Below are 19,742 nucleotides of genomic sequence, written 5' to 3'. Positions count from 1 at the left end.
TCATTCAGTCTGTGAATACATCTCCGTACATGTTAATGTTAGGTACCAATTATTTGTACAGCTTCCTTTTAATCAGAACAGTTTTTATTCCCCCATGACATATCATACTAATCTACTCCCAAATTACCAAAACATTCAAAGAGCAATAGTTCACCCTTAGTGTAGGAAGGAGATTTTCGAGCTTATAAAATTATACTGATAAATCAATTTTAGTACATGCTCGGTATGATGCAACCTGCCCCCTTGCCCCAGCCCCAGATTGTATGTCATAATAATGGCTGGGGCCATTGGACTGGATGTGATTTTTTGGGATTAAATGGTATCCTATTCAAATGGTATCAGCACCAATGCAGGTGTCCTGTGGAAAAGACCTTTTGTGAGCTTATTTAATATATATTTTATGCTCACTGAAAAATGACGTATTTGTATATTGGAAGAATCGTGTATTTGAGAGAATCGTGTTCAAGGAAAGGCAGAGCGTTTCCCCTTCCAAAAAAACAGAGAAGTGTTTTCAAAATAAGTCATACCAGAACTGAGTAATTTACATGTTCCATTTTCATAATGCTAATAGTAATCAGTACTGCATACATTGACTGTTCTAAAATGCTGAATTTTTAGTTAACCTAGCATAATAAAAATCACAACAATTTTTATTGCTAACAGTTTTAAAATGGGAATGGTCAGTAGAATATAGGTTATTAAGTATATTTCATTGGTATATTAGGACTATAAATAGTTGCATTATAAGCCCCTTTTATAACTTTTCAAAACATGCACTTTGGCAAACTTGTCTCGAAAATTGTGTAAATAATGCAAAATCTGTTTTAACATTTTGGAATTCTAATGGTATATTATCTTAAGAAGTGCCACTGCACAAGCCGCTGGAGTTTGAAGCTGGAAGTACTGTTATTCGTACTGACAGCTGTCACCACTTCTTTCCATTTAGGTGAGTCTAATGAGCCAGCCATCATGATAGACTGCTATTTGTTTCAGAGCTAGGACTTTACATCAGGAGAAAGCAAGTTACTTGTGGGCAAGCTTATAATCTGATGCTCATACAAGCAACTAAACCAGCAAAACCAAAGTCAGTGCTGAAATCTTCTCTAGCTGATGACAATACCATTCTCTTACACTTTGATAACCAAAGCAACTGGAAATGATACATCTATGGTCCAAATCATTCTCAACCCAGCTCTTCTACGTAACAGACACCCTAGATTGCTTTTGTTGTATCCCATGCTGAGCCATTAACCCAGAAGCCTCTTTCCCCATGCCTGGCCCCATACACAGTGAAGGCTTTATCACAGTAGGCCATCTCTGTTATATAGTGAAGGTTTTGAGAAACTGTCATCCAAAAATGAGAACAAACATCAAACAGAATTATGGAAACATCAAAGATGCTTTTGAATGAACTACAGCAGATTTCTAACAATTTCTATTACTTTTTGTATAAGTAATAGGCATATGACATTGTAAACACTAAAATACTCCCTGAAAATATTAAATAAAAACATATTACATTAATATAGAATGAACAGATTTTAAAAACATGGGACATCCATATACCGTTTAGAGCTTAGATTATTTACAAGATGTCAGAATAAATTTAGGAGGGAACTCTGCATTTTTAGTTCACTATTTTTTTCTCACCATTTTCTAAAATGTTTTCAATGTGCAACTTCTTGGAAAATAATTTTCTTCATTTCTCAGTGGGGCATCTTTCTTAAAATTTTAAATGGATCTTTTGAGTTCCTCTTTCTTAAATACCATTCACTTACAAAACAGAGATGCTGTAATTTTTTTTTGTCTCACCTCTACACATTATTCACCAACATTGCACAAAGAAACTGTTGTTCTTTTGACATTGCATCTCAATAAATGGATTAAATGAGCTGTGAATATCAGCATTTAACCAATAAAGAGATCTTTATTTATTTAAAATGTATCAGATCTGCTTCATCTAAAAGGCTAATTGAAAAGGCTTTCAGGTCAGCTGTGATATTAGAAGACAACTGAATCACATTTAATGCTACTTAAAGGATGTGAACAGACTAGAAGAAAAATTAAACTATGGCCATTAAAATTTAATTTGACGTAGTGAAGCCATTAACATTTTGGTTTTATGCAGTGGCAAGCATTCTAAAAATATTTCCATATAATTCAGAAACCCAGAATTGTCAAATGGCTGACCCTTATGTACCAAAAATGATTGAAAGTGACCTCAAAGGGCAAATCAGAAAAAAAGCAAAAGGAGAAAAATTCTTTGAATACCATGATAAGCTGTAATTCTGTTCTTTCTTCATATATATTGAGTCTTTGTATATACGTGTATTATTACTGTACACACATATATACATACATAAATTATCTGCTAAAAGCAAGTTCCTCTCTTATTGTGACTCACTTTTATTGTTGCTGCTTTTAAAGTTTTGCATCTCACCACATCTATCAGCAGGGTCCTCTGTAACAGGACATTTCTGCCTCTGATAATAGCCAAATTTATCTATGTAGTTATCAGCCTAAGCTCAACTGGAAACTTTCATAAGCTATTTTAGAATAACTTCTTATAGGAAAAGGCAACCTATTGACAATTTGTGGTCAAAACCAGTCAGAGTCCTGTGAATTTTAGTCTTGTTATTGCACTAGAAATAGTTGCATCTTTACTATAAATTCTTGCATTTTTTTCTATTCATTGCATACTTTGATTTTCATTTTAACATTGAATATCAGATTTGGATATCAAATGAACAAAACACTACTGTTATATGAATTGTGAAGAAATATCTTACAGTATTATCTAACTGTAAAGAACCTTATCTTACTCCTAGTAGCATACTTGTGAAATGTTGCTTTACTTCTACAAGTTTGCCTTTGTAATTTGAAAATACTACCGCCAATATTCCTTAGACTCTGTATAACAACAAATACTGTAAATAGCACAAAGCAGTCATCAAGGCAGTAATTTAAAAGATTTTAGCCAGTTTCATATAGAAACTTTGTCTAGAATTAAAATGGTAACAAATCTGATCATGTATCAGCACATAAGTAAAATTACAGATTGACTGCCTGACAAGGAAATACATTACCCCTAGTTTTGGCTTTCATTCTCATTTTTTCCAATTCAGTTAAAAAAAAATTAAATGGTAATACAGAAGAATTTATAATATTCCTAAAATAATATAATCTGGGGTTTCATATCGTGCTGTATGCACATTGCTTGCATTGCTCAGGCTGACTTACTAGTAGTCATCATCAGCAATGATAGGAAACAGAAAACGCTAAACACTGCTAAGTTTGTTACAAATGCATTCCAGGAGGTGTAGGTTACCATGGAAACTGTAAGGCTAATCCAGGGAGTTTCTGGCTCTACATATACAGTCCAAAACCTCTGGGTTCAAAGAAATCAATAGCATTGCCACCTCCACTCTGGACCCAGCACCTGAAGTAGCTTTAGAGAGAAAAGAGATATATAACTAAACAGCATCCTTCTTATGAGCTGATAAACCTGTGAAAGTGGTAAAGGTTTGAGTAGAGTAGGGCATGTAAAAAAACTTGGATCGCTGAGACAGTTTTTAAAAGGTTTTGAAAGAATACACTGTGCTGATTACTCAACTGTCTCGTGTATTCTTACAAAGTTGTTCTCATCCATGACTCCCAGATACCTTATTCATCAGCTTCTACTTCATGATGGCTAATAATAGATGAAATGAGTGGAAAAATAATCAAAGCTCTAATGAAAAAAGGAAGTGTCTGAATATTACTCCAATAGATTATCTTCTAAATTGACTTGGCTAGCCATTAATTTGGATAAAAATTATTTTCTCCTTTCTCAACTTATTTTTTAATGGGTTACGGAAGATTAGAAGCAGAAACTAGTGATGATCTCTGTTCTTCCCCAGTTGTACTACCTCTACCTCCTGCCACAGAATATTTTTATTCAGAGCATCCCAATACCTCAAGGTCAAACGCTTCTAAACTTAGGGAGTTTGGTAACATGAAGCTGTTTTACTAAACTTTAAGACCAACTAGATCAGATTAGAACATCTCTGGGTTAAAAGCCTTATCCAAAGTGGACTATAGTTTATCAGAGGCAAAGCTGTGCTCGTGAATGATATCCAAAAAGTCTCTTCAATCTGTTGCTGGAAGAATTGCTAGATTCTTCTAGGATCTGCTTTAATTAGAGTGTGTGCAAACTACCGATTCAGCTCAAATGTTCAGTGAGCAGCTTGCCTCACAGCTCCTTTATAGCAGATTTCTCCCTGACAAAATGAAATAACAGCAGATAAAAACTTTACTTTGTATAATATCAGTGGAGGAAAGTGAGCAGAAATTACAGTATTTGGACTTGAGCAGGTGGGTACAGCTTATATCTTCCCTTATTATAGTTTGTGTTTTGAAGTAAAAAAAAAAAAGCATTGAAATAACTGTGTCTAAGGATAGTGTAAATGCAAAGATACACTATAACGACAAGGTGAGAGTAAAATAAGGAACCTCTGCTTCTGAGTTTGTCTAAAAACTTAATGAAAGCAACTTTTGCTAAATTAATTATATTCATTTGAAGTCTGGCACTATTTTAATCCTAGATCTGAGCAGAAAGAAAACAATTTGCACAATAGGACTTCAAATACATTTATTTCTCAGAACCTAACAAAGATCTGGAGTCATGTCAGGTGTTCTAGCCTCGTTGTAGAACCTCTACAGCCTGCTAAAGAATACTTTTATTAGGAGTATCCAATATGAAAAGGTCAAATAGAGCTTTTTTATCAGGACTTATCAAGGAATTCACTCAGAGACCACATGACTAGCTCAGTTAAATAAACCACGAAGTCTTGCGTATATACCAAGAGCTTGGCAAGTGTAATATTCTTCATACATTTGATCTCACATTCTTTCAGTTATGAGCATGTGTCAATACAGTTAGATAATTGTGATTCCAGATGCCTTATAGAAGTCTCATTTCTGAAATTAAGGTGCCACAATAACATTAGTTATTTATCAGTGTGTGAGCCTGTAAAATAATCTCTGGAAGTGTTTCTTTGTCCCAGCTATTTCATTTTACTTTATTTCTGAGGTGGAAAGGAGAGATATCTTTAAATTATTTTCTTGATACACAACAGGAAAGACCAGAGTCCTGTGCCATGTCATTCCTTTATGCAGTCCTTTGCCTTGCAGGAAATGTCACTGCACACAGGAAAGAACCTTTTGCATTGTAATATACAAAAGCATGGCGGTGCTGCCTGACAAACACACTGACCCTGTCCTTTGCTTTCTTCACTGCTTTTCTATTAGCAATCCTTATCTTCAAATGTTACAGAGCCTCAAATTCCAATTTCTAAAAGACAATATAAAATTCAAGCAAGGAGATAGTGATCTACAATTAGGCTCATGTTAGAACAGAATTCAATAATAAGAGAGTCTGAGACAAAACTTCCCTGAAGACTGATGCAGGATGGAGGAATTAGCCTCCTACCAAGACAAATAATACAGGATAGGTACTAGTTATTCTGCTTGATGCATTGGCCCAAGACACTTGGACACCTTCTTAAGAACTGCAATATGAAAACTCATCTAAAACAAAGTGCCTCCTTAGTCTACTTCACTCTATCTTAAGGCAAAGATGGGAGAAGCTAACAAAAGTGTGTCAAAGTAAACCTCATTTGAGAAAGTCACAACTGAAATCATAATACCAATAGGATGCCTAGGTAATTTCTAAAAAATAAGTTACTATATCGTCAATAGGCACTATGTGCTCATATCATAGTGATACAATCCTGCTGCTGCAGGGCTAACTACAACTGTTTGAGTGTGCTACATGGAACACAAGAAAACTGAAACCTAATTCATAAATAATTTGTGAATCATATGGACAAAGCACACAAAGGCTAACAGAAAGCCATACTGGAAATGCAGTTAAAGAACATGATGATTTGTTCTTATTATTGTATTTAATGCTTATTCCAGACCCTTATCTGAACTTCTCCAGTCAAACTTGGGTTTTGTGGATGTGTGTATTGAGATATGAATAACCAATACAGAGACTGAAGCCATGAACTACATATAGTATATAATGCTTCCTCCAAGCATTTTTGCTCTTAGGAAGCCCTCAGTCTAGATCACCTCTTGTGGCAAAACCAAATATCAGCAGCTAAATCAAGTTCACAAAAACCCAGGATCTCGCAGAATGTGGTGATAATGATTCAGCCCATGACAACCTTTTCTTGAAGTCTCTGTGAAACCATGTCCTTCCATAGAGCTACAGGAGAAAGGGGGGAAACTACTCCAGCTTCACTGCCATGAAACTTAATGTGAGGTTCTCTGTCTACTTGTCGTTACTAACAACACTGCAATAACTATTATTAATAATAGCATCAACACATTGCTAATAGGTATCAAATTTTCTGTAACCTGCAGTAATATATACAAGACAAGATAATATTATTACTACTGAAAAACCCTTAATTCTCTTTGTAGAATAAAGTTACATTTTTTATAATGGGAAAAAAATTATCAGGTGCTCAGTTTAACTCTCATTTAAAAGTGATAACATAGATTAGCCTAAACTACACTCCTGCCTTGGATATAGTTGGGACAAACACAGTACTAATCAGGGATGTCACATGCTAAAATAAAGTTTTTCTCCCCATCCCAGGAGAAACTTCACCCTCAGTGGCTTCTGTAACTTGTAGTACGAAGAGCTATTCCCCACCCCAAAATTTGTCTCATTAACTTTAAGAAAAAAGTCTTAAATCTCAGCAGTTCAAAATAAGAGAGGCTTAGCACTGAAAATAATGCCATGCGAGTTCCCAATTCAAACAGACTGCATGGTAAATTCAGTCTTTCTGATAACATTGTCCATGGTATGCTTTATGTTGCATTATCAGCATCTTCAAGACTTCCTTCTCTACAGTCGAGCTGATAGGCCTCACTAGAGAGACAATGAAGTGTATTCCACACTGTGTAGGTGTGATTTATTTATTTCATAACTACAGTTGTTCTACTTCTGTATTTCCATGCATTTCAGTGTTGTAATTTCTGTTTCAAAATGACCCATATAAGTGTCAGAAAAAGATTTTTTAAAAAAAGAAAAAAATTCTCCCAACCTCTCATGCAAAACTATACTAACTGAAACTCAAGGAATATGTTTTACAGGCAGTTAGCTAAGGGTTTCTGTAGGAGAATAACAAAGGATAAACTCATCCAGACTTCATTAATTTATTCATTTCTGCTCCTGAATGATTTCAAATTAGGGAGATACTGAAGGGTTGCCATCACGACCCTTTATTTCAGGCTTTTTCAGACTTTTAAGGCTTTTATTCCTTTATGGATTCAGATAGCTCAAAAGAGAGTTGCCTTCAACCAAACGTAGTATTATTGCCGCTTCCAACCAAAAACACAAGGAAAGCACTTCTGATTAAAGATGTTTTATGAGCTATTGTTTTGTGAAGACAGGCAGAAAGATGAAAGTATCGGAAAGAAAAGGCATCAAGGAAGTAGCAGACACTGAAGTCTGCTTCAGTAATAAGACCCTTGAGAAAAGCTAAAAGAGAGAATTTGGGGACTAAGTTGAAACTACAGAATGTTAGCACAAAAGAGAAAATAAATTGTACACAACTGGTCAGAGAAACAGGTCTTGGTATGTTCTCAGTAAGATTGCATCAGCTTTTCCAATTTTCATGCCTTACTCTAACAACATGCAGGTCTGGTATTTTGATTAAACTGTATAGATCCAAAGTAGTAATTTGATTTTCACTTCCTGTCTATGGCCGGTTTTTCCCCCTGAGTCTTCCACCGTTCTGAATTAGAGATACACAAACAGTAGTCTCCAGTCCAACATTCTATCATTTGCAAATGGATAACTACTGGCTTAATCCTGCTTCCTTGACAGACGAGTGATCTGTGTCCTAACACAGACTCCAGACTATCAGCCAAACCTGTGCTCAAAATATCCTTGTCTCTCCTCTTCAAGACTCCATCACGTTCACTGTCCGTTGTCCATCCTTCTCTTTGTTTTCCTGTTGTTCTCTAACATACAACTGCCAGCCAAGTCTGTTCCTGCACTCGGGCTTGCAATTTGACTACTGAGGGATTGATGGTCTGATGCTTTTGTACTTTAGGTAGTGGCTTCTCTTGCATTTGCTCTTAATCCTTTGAACTGCTCCTTCATTTATACCTGAAACATGGTTCATCTACCACCATCCATGATTATGGCTGCTATAAACACCAACTAGCATTAAGACTAGTACAAGAAGCAATACAGAAGACTAAAGGTGAAAGCTAAATCAGATCAAAGAAAAGTCCATGAACAAGTTTGCTGGGGTTTCAAAAAAACCCTATTATTTACTTGAATTTTATACTATGCTTTCTAATTTTGAGTAAAAGAAATACTGCAACATCTGATTTCATGAAATTCCAGGAATCTAATGCAAAAGGTCTAGTAACTCATTAAATATATCGAGCCATGGGTTGGTTTGATAAGTTTGGGAAAAAGAATGTAACTTTCCTGTAGTTCATCTCTACCCTATCAAATCTCCATGACTGCAGATCGCTAATGGAAGTTCTGTTCCTTGTAATTCATTCAGTTCTCCTGCATAGTAAGTAAGGTTTATAAGACTCCTGACAAACCTGGAGGAACACAATCCACTGCTTATTTTTTCCAAGTTATGAAACAAATATACAAGACAAATCTGGGTCCTGGGGAATTAATGTATTATTCAGAGCAATCATGAGCTATTTTTTCTCTTATATTAGTAGCATACAAGGTGTAGTATGGGGGAATCAAGTAATTTGATTAATAAAATTTGCCTGCTTCTTTTATTAAAATATTTACATAACAATGAAAGAAACAAATAATAATTTGTTAATTGAAAACCATGAGCTAGTGAGCTTACACATACTTCATGCTGATGAATATTGCCACCATATGAGACAGGCAAAAAAGAACAGATGTAGTCAACTCTATTGCAGTTCAGTAATTAAAATATAGTGGCCTAATAGAGGTATTTCAATCCATTTAATCAAGTTTTCTACAAATCCTACACTGCAGCATTTGTTTTCCATGGGCTGGTAAACTATCATTTAGGCTGACATTTTGAAACTTAGTTTTTTTAATATATTCTCTGTAAATTTAAAGGCACATAATTAATATACAGTATTACTCACTGAAGGTATCATTAGATACTTAAATAATTTATCTTCTGGTTTGACACACCCATTCAGCGATACAAAAGCTTATTCTTAATAAAAGAGAGAATGGCTAACTATGATATCCTCCTGAAATAATAAGCAAAACAACTGGCTTAAATTTGATGTGTGAGATTCAAACTTTGCAGACAACTATTCTGCCAACAAAGCTCAAAAAATACATTAGATCAGAAGAAACTGGGAATTTTCAATGTGATAACAGTTCTGTCCCTGCAACTCTTTGACCTATCTAGACATATGTTAATCAGTTATATCCAAGTTACTAACACAAAGTCCCTGACTGATTTGCATCAGTGTGAACAGATTGCCATCACATACCTCTTAAACAAGGACTCACAGAATGATGACGCTTGAGGTTTTGAATGTAAAATTTCATCTTGTTCTTATACCTCTGGTCAGGGTTCATACTTGAGCCTAATGCTTCTTATTGACCACACTGTTTTATAGAAATTATGTAGCTGGTGGCTGCAAACATTCTTACAATAAATGTGGGACATACGAAGAATAATTATAAATATCATGAGGTGGCACAAAGGTGATAAAATACGTTCATCACAATCACCGTGCATGTATATAGCAATTACAAATCATATAAGGTCTTAATTTTGCACCGGAGCAAGTCTATGCAGGCCTATCTAGGCTCACAATAATAAATCACACAAGTGATAGGTTAGTTATTAACATTTTTCTGTCTTTCACTTTTGTGCCAGTTTTAGGTGCATGAGAGAGTGATAGAACTGCATATTTTGAGTTCTAAGAGAATTTTTTAAGTATTTTTGAAAGATATTTTTATATTAAAAATACAGTCAAAGTTTCAGAAAGTAACAAATTAAGCAGCAGGAGACTTAAGGTGCAGACTAGGGTTTTTTGTTTTATGAGCATGACACGTACTATAAGTAGTGACATAACAGCAGACTGAGCACAGAGCAAGGAACCTGATACTCCTGAAGACTATTCCCAGTCTCAATACTTTGCTGTGTGGCTTTAGGAAAGCTCTCAAGTGCTGAAGGAATGAATTGTGTATGTCCTGAGCAACAGTTTCAGGTTTGGTTGTACAGAGCAAGACCAAAAGCTTTCGGAAAAATAATCACCTGGGAAAGAAGTTCTGAGATCTCCCTATCTATACAGAGATTAGCCTCTATTCAGTTTAGTCAGTGCTGTATATTCAATTTAGTCAGTGTTTACTGCAATGTATACTTCTAACGTTGTAAACGCTGCCTTAGCACATTTCAAATCTCAGGTGACTAAGTTCTCTTAAATAAAAACAAACACCAAGATTGCCTTAAAGCTATCGTATCTTTTTTTTCCAGCATGGCCTTCAATAGTCTCAGCCTCGGGAATTCAGATCCACTAAGAGAGGAAAAAAATACACTCAAGTACGGTATGTGATCTAAACATCATTTTTCCAGCAAGCTAATCTTAGATAGATTTTGTTCTGACAAACCAACCATCTATAGCGATAAAACACAGGAACCTGGGAACGTCAGGATTGCTCTCCCATTTAAAAAACAAACAAACAAACCAAAGATTGAAAACAAACTCTGATACTCTCCCACTAAGTTTCTTTGATTTTTCAGCAACACAAACATAATTTTGTGTGTACCTGAATAAAACAGCCAAGTGACCTCATTTGTTTTCACTCACCTCCTGAAACCACCAGTTATGGTAACTAAAGCATCTGGTAGAAACGTACACACAGTATTCTTGACAATCAAGCTTACTGCATCCGCTTCTGCCTTAGATACACAGCTAACAAGGTCCTCATAGTAGAGAAACCCTGGAAATCAAAGGCAAAAAAGTGCTGATCACTCTGTGGAAGTATCAAAATCTACATAGCATTATGTAAGCCCAGTGTGAAATAGCCATCTCTCACCAAGAAGTCAAGCCACACAACTCGTACCATGGGCAAGGGAACCCTATCTAATGGCAAGAGTTTTAAGAAATGCTTGATCTTGAGTCTGAAACTATAGGTTTGTTTCAGGACATGTCATGGGAAGAAATACATTTTGATCCAGTCTCTTCAGGAGTCTTTTCCGTCCTCCCCACCATTCCTGGAGTCAGTCTCCTGCCCCGGGTGTGGAGGATCACAGGCAAAAGACAGTCTCTTCCTTCCCTGATCTTTGTCCTTATAGTTTATATATATTTTTGTCATTTTCCTGACAGCAGTCAGGATAATTGCTCCACTTGCTGAAAACCTGAATATTTATAAATAGCTCTGACTTCCCTACCAGCTGCCCTCAATGGCATTTCTGGACGTACTGCTTTAAAAGGCACTCTTCTCAAAATGATGGGGTTCTACCCAAGTACAGGGCTCAGAAGTATGTGAAATATCCCAGTTATATTTATGTCTGATCACAGAGCTTGTATCAAAAAAGCCCAGTCCTGCAGCTTGCTTCACATTTGGATATGACATGTAAAAGAAAAAAGGATAAAGGAGCATGAATGCGGGCAAGCTGATCCAAGGGATTCTGAGGTGATGTAAAACACATGGATTTAACGCAAAAATAAAGTTACGTTATTTGAACGCCATGTTAAATAATCTCCTTTTCTTAATGCAACTGAGTCCTTTGTCTAAATGGGTCCCTTTATTTAGGGAAATGGCGCACACATGCACACAAAAACATATCTATCGGGAAGCAACATTATTCATTTGATCACGTTTAACACTTTAAAGTTAAGACATGCTAGGATTATGGAAGTAATTTTACAAGTATTTTATTACAAATACGACTTATCACTAAAGTAGGGCTGCCTTGAAGGAGGCAGGTCTCCTCCGACAAGTAGCTCTGGGCTTTCCTAATGTTCTAATTTTTTCACAACCTGTGCAATAATGACCCATTAATAGTTTTGTGTATAGGAGCAGATTTCATTTGGTATCTGCATAAGTGATTAAAAAAATGCATATTCATATTTTTATAATGACACCATTTTTAATTAGGAGCCCTGTTACACCAAATATTCTTTTAAACCTAATAATTTAATAGTCACAAGATGTTGCCGCCAGAAAATGGATGTATAAATGAACTTTGCCTCCTCCTCTGACTCTGTTACCAAGTTCTTAGAGCTCCGAGACATGAGTTTTTATGAGACTTTCACCTTACCTGCTCTCTGCATTTTTGATAGCTTCAGGGTCTTGTCAGCTTTTACCTCTTCCACAGTTCGTAAACCCATTCTGTACCACTTCTCAGATGTCTTCACTCCCACTCCAAAGACTGAAGTAAATTGCTAAGGTCAGTAGAGGAACACACATTTCAGTGTTGTTTTCTAAAGGAGCAGTAAATTAACAATAAGTAGGTAACAACGAGGTTTAAAAGGGAGAATACTGGGCAGAACTTATACTACACTGAAGATAAATAATAGTGTAATACAAACATACAGATTCAGCTTCCTTTCTTTGCATAGTTACGTTGAACAGACAATTGTTATACATGGGCACTTCTCATTAAAGTGAAATCTGAACAATAATACAGTAGTATCCCCAGTAACTTTATGTTATTTAGCTAAATGTACACTTTCAACTAAGGTTTGGAATAAGGATAGTAGTCTCTATTTTTACTGCACAATTAAGAAATGCAAACAATAATGTTAAGTAGCTGGATTCCCTCACACTAATTTCATGGAATAAGAGGAGATGTCTCAAGACTATCTTCCTAATTTGACTGACATTATGATTTTGTATTATAGGCACTACCAGCTCCCAGTTGTACGCATGACGTTGGTGTTGCAGCACTCCTGAGAGATGGGGTCAGTGGGAACCCTGTGGCTCTTGAAATTCTGCACCGAGGGCAATGGGCCTCAATGGTGCATGGAAACAGATGGTAAGTACATGAAGACAACTAATCTATTCTTATACTGCATTCTATAAAACACGTATGTTTGGAGGTCATGCCAAATACTGTTTTCCAAAACGGGATTCCATTTCAAGTACAAATGGTAATTTTTGTTTGCTTGCATATTATAAACAGTCATACAATTCTTCAGTCCTCACGTGATCCAAGCTAAATTCCTCTATATCTTATTCTGAGTACAGATTTCACTATTTTGCCCACTGGAAAAAAAAAATGCCCGAATCTAACAGTTTCTGAAGTTTTAGTATGGTTATATTCTATTTATTCCAAAATAATTTTGTACACTAACTTATTCCCCAAGAAAGGATGTAAAGCAAAAACATCACAGTTGTAAGCATTATTCAGTGGATCGATATCTCAGATGAACAGTGATATGAAAGCAAGAGGGAAAACTTTCATGCCTGCCCAAAAGCATGTTCTTTATGTTCAGTTTGTCAATACTGAAGCTCTTAATAGTTTCTTTGTACTTTTATAGAATTCAATGAGTAGCTGTGTAAGACACGAATAACTGCTGTTTTCCATTGAATCTACAACCTCTGAATTCCAACCATGTTAGCCTTATTTTGTGGTTTTCTAATGAGATTAATTCCTTGGAAATAATTAAGATAAAGCAAAGAGAAGAATTAAAACCTTGGATAATATTAAATAGGAATTACTCTACATTCTGTATATAATGGATGAAATTACCTATTCTTTGTCTGAATCATGGGTGTTTATGAAATAATGTGATTTTTTAAATACTTAGATTGTTATCTTTTAATGTTTTTGCTAGTGCTAAAAGATTTTCAAAAGGGTCTATTACTGGGTTTAGAATGATTCCAAGAGACTTAATTAATATTGGGATAAAGAACGAAAGAAAATGGATTCTATGCTACTGTCCAAATTTTTAGGAAAAAAAACCAACCCATATTTTTTCTTTCCATACTAAGATCCATTATTATGCAGTATATTTATAGATGTCAATTTAAAGACACTGCCAAGAGTGCAGTGTGAGTAGCAGGTAGTCCATTTCTTCAATTGTGTATGTGAGCATTGCTCTTTTTCAGCTGGTGAAAGTGAACTATATGGACTTGTTCTCTGCAGCATCCCCTTCCATACAGAGACAAACTGACCACGTCATTCACATACCCTATATCTAAAACATAGGCTGCATAATTTATTTCAGTCATCTGATAACTGTGGTCCTGGGACCAGCAGTGATCTTTTAAGTCATGAGTGATTTGCAGCAGTTACCAGGAACCATGCTAAACAGTAAAATTCAGGAATTCACTAATATTATGGAATTCTTCTTGGCTTTCTTAGAAACACATTAAAAATTGTTGCGAAAAACTGGCTACAGCCAGTTTAGCCAAAATGTTGAGACTGTGCTCAGCTCTTATTAAAGAGAGCCACATAAGTTTGTTGTACTTTGGCATGTGAAACAAGGCATAAAGCTTATTAGAGATAATCTGTCCCCTGATAGGTTTTATTCTAATCTCCGAGAAATTTTTTTAAACCCTGAAACATAAGATTTAATGGCTGATCCTCAATCTTTATTACCATTAATAGGCAAGTCTGGTTCCTGAATCCTGCTATACATGTGAATCTACACCTCTTCTCTGAGTATTGCTACAGATGGCGTCAACTATCACTGAACATCCTTTCACACTTGTATTACAGGTCAGAGAGAACGGAAGAGACTTTCAATAGGTGAAGTAAAAGTGAGTAATGCAGGGGAGAATGAAACAGTCCCATTCCTTTTCCTCTCCAATTTAAATTTTTTCTTAAGACACAAACAGGATATTTTTAGAGACTAAAACTGCAGATAAAACTGAAAAAATATTTTTCCTGTATATATTTTTCCAGTGGAGAATTCACTGAATATTTAAGAAGTGGGAACTGCAGTATTTATGTGTTTTAGATTCCCTATGAAAGAAGAAGTGTGACCATGACTCTGAACCTAAAATCTGCCTAAGAAATATCTCCAGTCCTCTTCCTTCTGCCTCACGCAAAAGAAAATTAAAATAGATCTGAGTCATCTTCTTCAGCTGGTGTTTTCTTAATGCCAGAATAAGATGGTGTAGTGTTATACTGATAATCAGCTGAGGAAAAAATAAACCAAACATTGGGTTAAACATACAACTAAGAGTATGCATTACATTAGTTTTCAGGAAAAAGAGATTGTTTAGTTCAAGCTTCAGGGCAACTGTGTATATATATCACATTAATTAAAAAGGTAACTGATTTCTCCGTTATTCCTTACTCTATCACAGTTTCTCTCTCTCCCTTTCTCTTTATTCAAGACCTTTCTTTCTTCATACTTAACATTGGATGTTCCTTTATAATAAAATTGATGGTTATGTCTAAGCTCTACTAAACAGAGGAAAATATAAGCAATTTTAAACAATAGTAACAAACCTCAAAAGATTTACCTTAAATGATTTGTATCGTTCATCATTTAACACTTCCTTAGCTCTAGAACTCTCTCCTTCTTCAATAATGTCCTAAGCAAAGAAAAACAGTACTTTTAAAAAAAAAAATAATCAAGATTACGGTAAGATTTAGTAAAATAATATAAAAGAAAGTCTTATCAACCTGTAGAAACATGAAACATGAAGAGCATCGTTAGCAAGCATATTGTTTTATTCCATTAGGATCAAATTCTGCAATCCTTTTTGAGACAGAAAATTACTGAAGGATGAAGGAGAAACTGGAACCACAGAATAAATTTCACAGTACTTATTTACTCATAAAATTTACTCAAGGATGAAGTAGAAACCAGGACCATGGAATATATTTCACAGTACTTATTTACTCATAAATTCACAGCCAGAAAGCAGTTATTTATCATAAGCTATCAATGAGTTGTCCTGAAAATTAAATTTCATTATTTGGTTGAGTTTACTTCTCTTAAAAGAAAGACCATTGTAATAACAGATATATTTTTTTCTTGAATGTACAGTTCCTTCAGTCTTTCTGATAAAAACTAACAAACAAAACAACCCCCACCAATAAAACCCCAAAAGTCATCCTATTTTCTGTGGGATCATAACTGAATTCCCAGTCCCCAAGTAGTAGGTACAAAGAGCACTTCAGAGGCTACATTCTTAACTGGTGGAGTGAGGCAAATGAGGAGCCAGAGAAAATCACACCACTCAGCAACGGCCTCTCCAGACAGCGGAGACCCCCTGATCAGCTGCCTGCTGGAATAACAGCACCCAAGATGCGGGGTCCTGAAAAGGCTAAAAATTAAAGAAAAATGCAGGGAATACTCAAAGCTCCAGTAAGAATGTAAAGTTCATCCATTACTTAAATAAAAGGCTCTGCTATAACTCATAGCAAGGTAGGATTTAACATTAGAGTACTAAAATATTTACCAGTTTTGCAATAATAGTATTTCTAATAAAGCATTCAGGTGAGCAAAGTCATGTTGCCAAGGGCAGAAGTCACACAAACAAAACTATTAAGTTAACCTGTCACATCCAAATCAGAGTGAGCCTTTAAAAAATACATACAAAGATTATACTGCATTATTGATTAATTTGTATTTATTCATTAGTTACCTTTATTCCTAAGGGTGAGGGTTCCATGACAGAACCTTATGTTACTACAAAAGGTTTACAGAAATCATTGCATTCTTAGTAACAAGGAAAATATAATGTTATTACAGGAAATACAGAAGGTTGTGTAAATACACACAGATATCAGTGCTGCACTCTGTGACCTCTAAAAGTAGATCTGTAAAAGAATCAATTGGCAGATAATTCAGAGGTACATTACCTCAATGACATCTCTGACTCGGTCTCCCATGCAGGGCAACCCCTGTATATCTTTCATTCTGGTTACTGGAAATGGAAGAAATTTCAGTACAGAAGCTGCTCTCAGAAATTCCAGGCAGACTATTTCATTTTCTTTGAACTCATAATTTTCAGCCATTATCTCAAAGGCATCCTAGAGATGGGGGAGGCATACAAAAAAGTTAAAGGTTAATAAAAGCTTAAACTATTCAGTACACTCCTTAGAAAGGTTATTTTGTATGCTAATTCAAGAATGATTTCTTTATACTAGGGTGAAAAGATAGAGTTCATAAAAAAAATTCAGCATAATTTTCTAACCACTTGAAATTTTTCAGGTATCATAGAAATTGTATTTTAGAGGCAAACATGGGAAAAGATTGTGATCTGGAACAAAGCCAAACTTTAAAATCTTTTGTGAGATAGACTTTCCAAATTCTGTGCCGATCTAATAAATCAATGTGAAATAGCGCCATAATTTTTAGAATTCTACCCAAACATAAGTAATCCAGCAGGTCCGTATGTGACATCTTCATTTTCAGACACAACCAAATAGGAGTCTGTGGCAATACTGGAAACCACCTTCTTTTTGAACTCCTACCCATGCTTCTATTTAGTAATTTAGGGAACAAATTCTCATTTTCCTTATCTTTCAGATGTATGCCCTATGCAAACAGAAACACATTTTCTTTATGGTTCCTCAGATATCCATGGCTTGATTTATTCAATGTTGCACTCAAAACTACCTGGAGATTGCCAGTACAATTTTTTTTTTTTAAACTATCCATATGTCATTTATGCAGCTTTGGAGTCTCTCTCCCTCCCAGAATATATGTCTATATCTTAATAGCAGCAATTTTTAGAAGTGAAATGCAGGGAACAGATTGAAAAGTGATGGAGAAGAGAAACAGTTTTTTGGTTTCCCACTGTAGAATACTATGGTTTGGGAGAGAACAAATGCTGCAAAATAAGTCTGTGAATAATATAAGATAAGAACTTATGAAGGCTTACAGCTGAAAATCTGAGTTCTTAATGAAACCTTGCACAAAACCTCAAAAAATTTAAAGACTGCAAAATTAAGCGGTTCCTCAGAGATGTTTGAGAGTGTACCATTTCCAGAAAAGACTTTCACTGTTCAAAATATTTATCTAAAATGCATCCCACACCTGGCTGTTAGGGATGCTCTTGTGCACCATTCAGATGGCCCAGGGCAGGCTAGACCATAAACAAGCCAGCCTTGCAAAGCTCCTGCACTGCATCGTGTCCTGCAGTCCTGCTGGAGATCCCATTTCTTACTCTTCAGCCAGTCTCTAACAAGCAGCTAACAGATCCTGGCCTTGAAAGGGCCATATGTCCCACTATATCAGTTGCTGCATACCCTTCCTGTTTTCCAATTCACTCCTGTTTCTTCTTTGACCCACGAGGCATTACAAAATAACAAAGAAGTGGCTGCCAGCATGCATCTGCCTGCAATTATCACTTCACTGAGCTGTAGTCCACATGTCTGTTCAGAAATGGTTTTGGAATAAGGATGAGTAACACAGAGACAGACAGCAACAGCAAATGGCTTACTAGAACAATGACTGCAGTGGATATTAGGAAGGAATAAGATTAAACAGCTTTTTCCTGCCCTCAGTGTTTATGGGATCACTGTTCATATGTAGGCTCCAATTTCATTTCATTTGTAATTAAATGTCTCATTACATAGTTTAAACAAAAATAATTTTAGATTTTGCTTTGATTTTTATCTTAGTGTTAATGTGCTTTATATTGGAAGATAAAGCCAAGTAAAAACCAACAGGCCTTGCACATCCTAAATGCTACATGCGTAATATCTCCAGGTGAACTGGAGTCAGTTCCAAGCCCACTAACTGATGTGACAGCAAATCCAGTGAAGCCATCCCTTTATTACATCTGTGGAATTGAGAACAGCATCTGTCACCCTGCATTGAAGGAATACAGCCTGATGTAAACAACAATAAGATTTTACTTGAGGTACAATCATTTAGATCACTAAAATAGAACAACTTCTTAAAATTAAATGTACCTTTCACAATGAATGCAGATTATTTACATAGTACATTTCATTATTCGGTCAGTTCTAGAAAAATAGACCATCTGATATGTGTTGTTCAGATTATAAACATTATAGTCTCATTGATGCAAAATTAAAGTTTTAATGGAAATCTTCAAGAAAATGTTGTCTCTACTGACCCTAGGATTTGCAAAACTTTCCTCTCAACAAATAAAAAATATGAGATCTTAATTGGATTGACAGTATCTCTTTAGAAGAAATAGGTACCTTAGCTGAACAAAACCACTTCACTTTCCTTTTTTTCCCCTATGCTACCATCTTAAAGTGTATAAGAATAAGTAATTAGGGCCTGTTACAGAGAATTTGCTTTGTTCTGTATCACCAGTATAACTTCATTCCTTGATCTCTCTAAGAATCAGTCACCTGTTGTCCATCTTGCTGGACGAATCCTCCCCTTAGCTGCATATTTATTTATCAGATACCCTGATTAGTAAGTGCTGTGCAATTCCATTTTCATAACTTTTCATGAAAGACCTCTTCAGATAGATAGCTGTTCAGCAAGATGCTTGATCTGGAAGTTTCTACCACTATTTACACTCGACTAGTCCTTGGTATAAGGAATCAAAGGGAGGGGGGAGAATGCTCCTTTGAGAAAACAAGCCAAAAAACCATTCTATTACAAAAATAATGCACAAAACCTTAGCTTCCTTACAGCTGTCTTTAAAGCTCTTGCAGTGGCTAATTGTTGGATTTCTTCAACTGCTATTCTTTTTTCTTTTTTTCCACGTTTAAGATATTTATTGCTTGACAGATTATGTTGTATTTAATTACATACTTTTTGGTTAAAGACAGGTGCACATTATAGTTCCTATTTCAAAAGAAAAC

The 19,742-nt window shown here is 35.5% G+C and overlaps 1 protein-coding gene across 1 annotated transcript in view; it reads right to left on the bottom strand.

Annotated features, from left to right (window-relative positions):
• Nucleotides 1-19,742, bottom strand: part of DNTT (DNA nucleotidylexotransferase) — a 94,498-nt gene that overhangs the window by 55,423 nt on the left and 19,333 nt on the right. The window contains exons 4-7 of the mRNA XM_072871080.1: nucleotides 16,809-16,979; nucleotides 15,461-15,532; nucleotides 12,303-12,426; nucleotides 10,846-10,978 (exon numbers count right to left, since the gene is read on the bottom strand). Coding sequence (XP_072727181.1) covers nucleotides 10,846-10,978; nucleotides 12,303-12,426; nucleotides 15,461-15,532; nucleotides 16,809-16,979 — 500 coding nt within the window. The remainder of the gene's footprint in view (nucleotides 1-10,845; nucleotides 10,979-12,302; nucleotides 12,427-15,460; nucleotides 15,533-16,808; nucleotides 16,980-19,742) is intronic.

The sequence above is a fragment of the Ciconia boyciana genome, chromosome 8 (genome assembly GCF_034638445.1).
Source record: "Ciconia boyciana chromosome 8, ASM3463844v1, whole genome shotgun sequence".
NCBI lineage: Eukaryota > Metazoa > Chordata > Aves > Ciconiiformes > Ciconiidae > Ciconia > Ciconia boyciana.
This window is presented reverse-complemented; position numbering and strand designations above follow the sequence as displayed.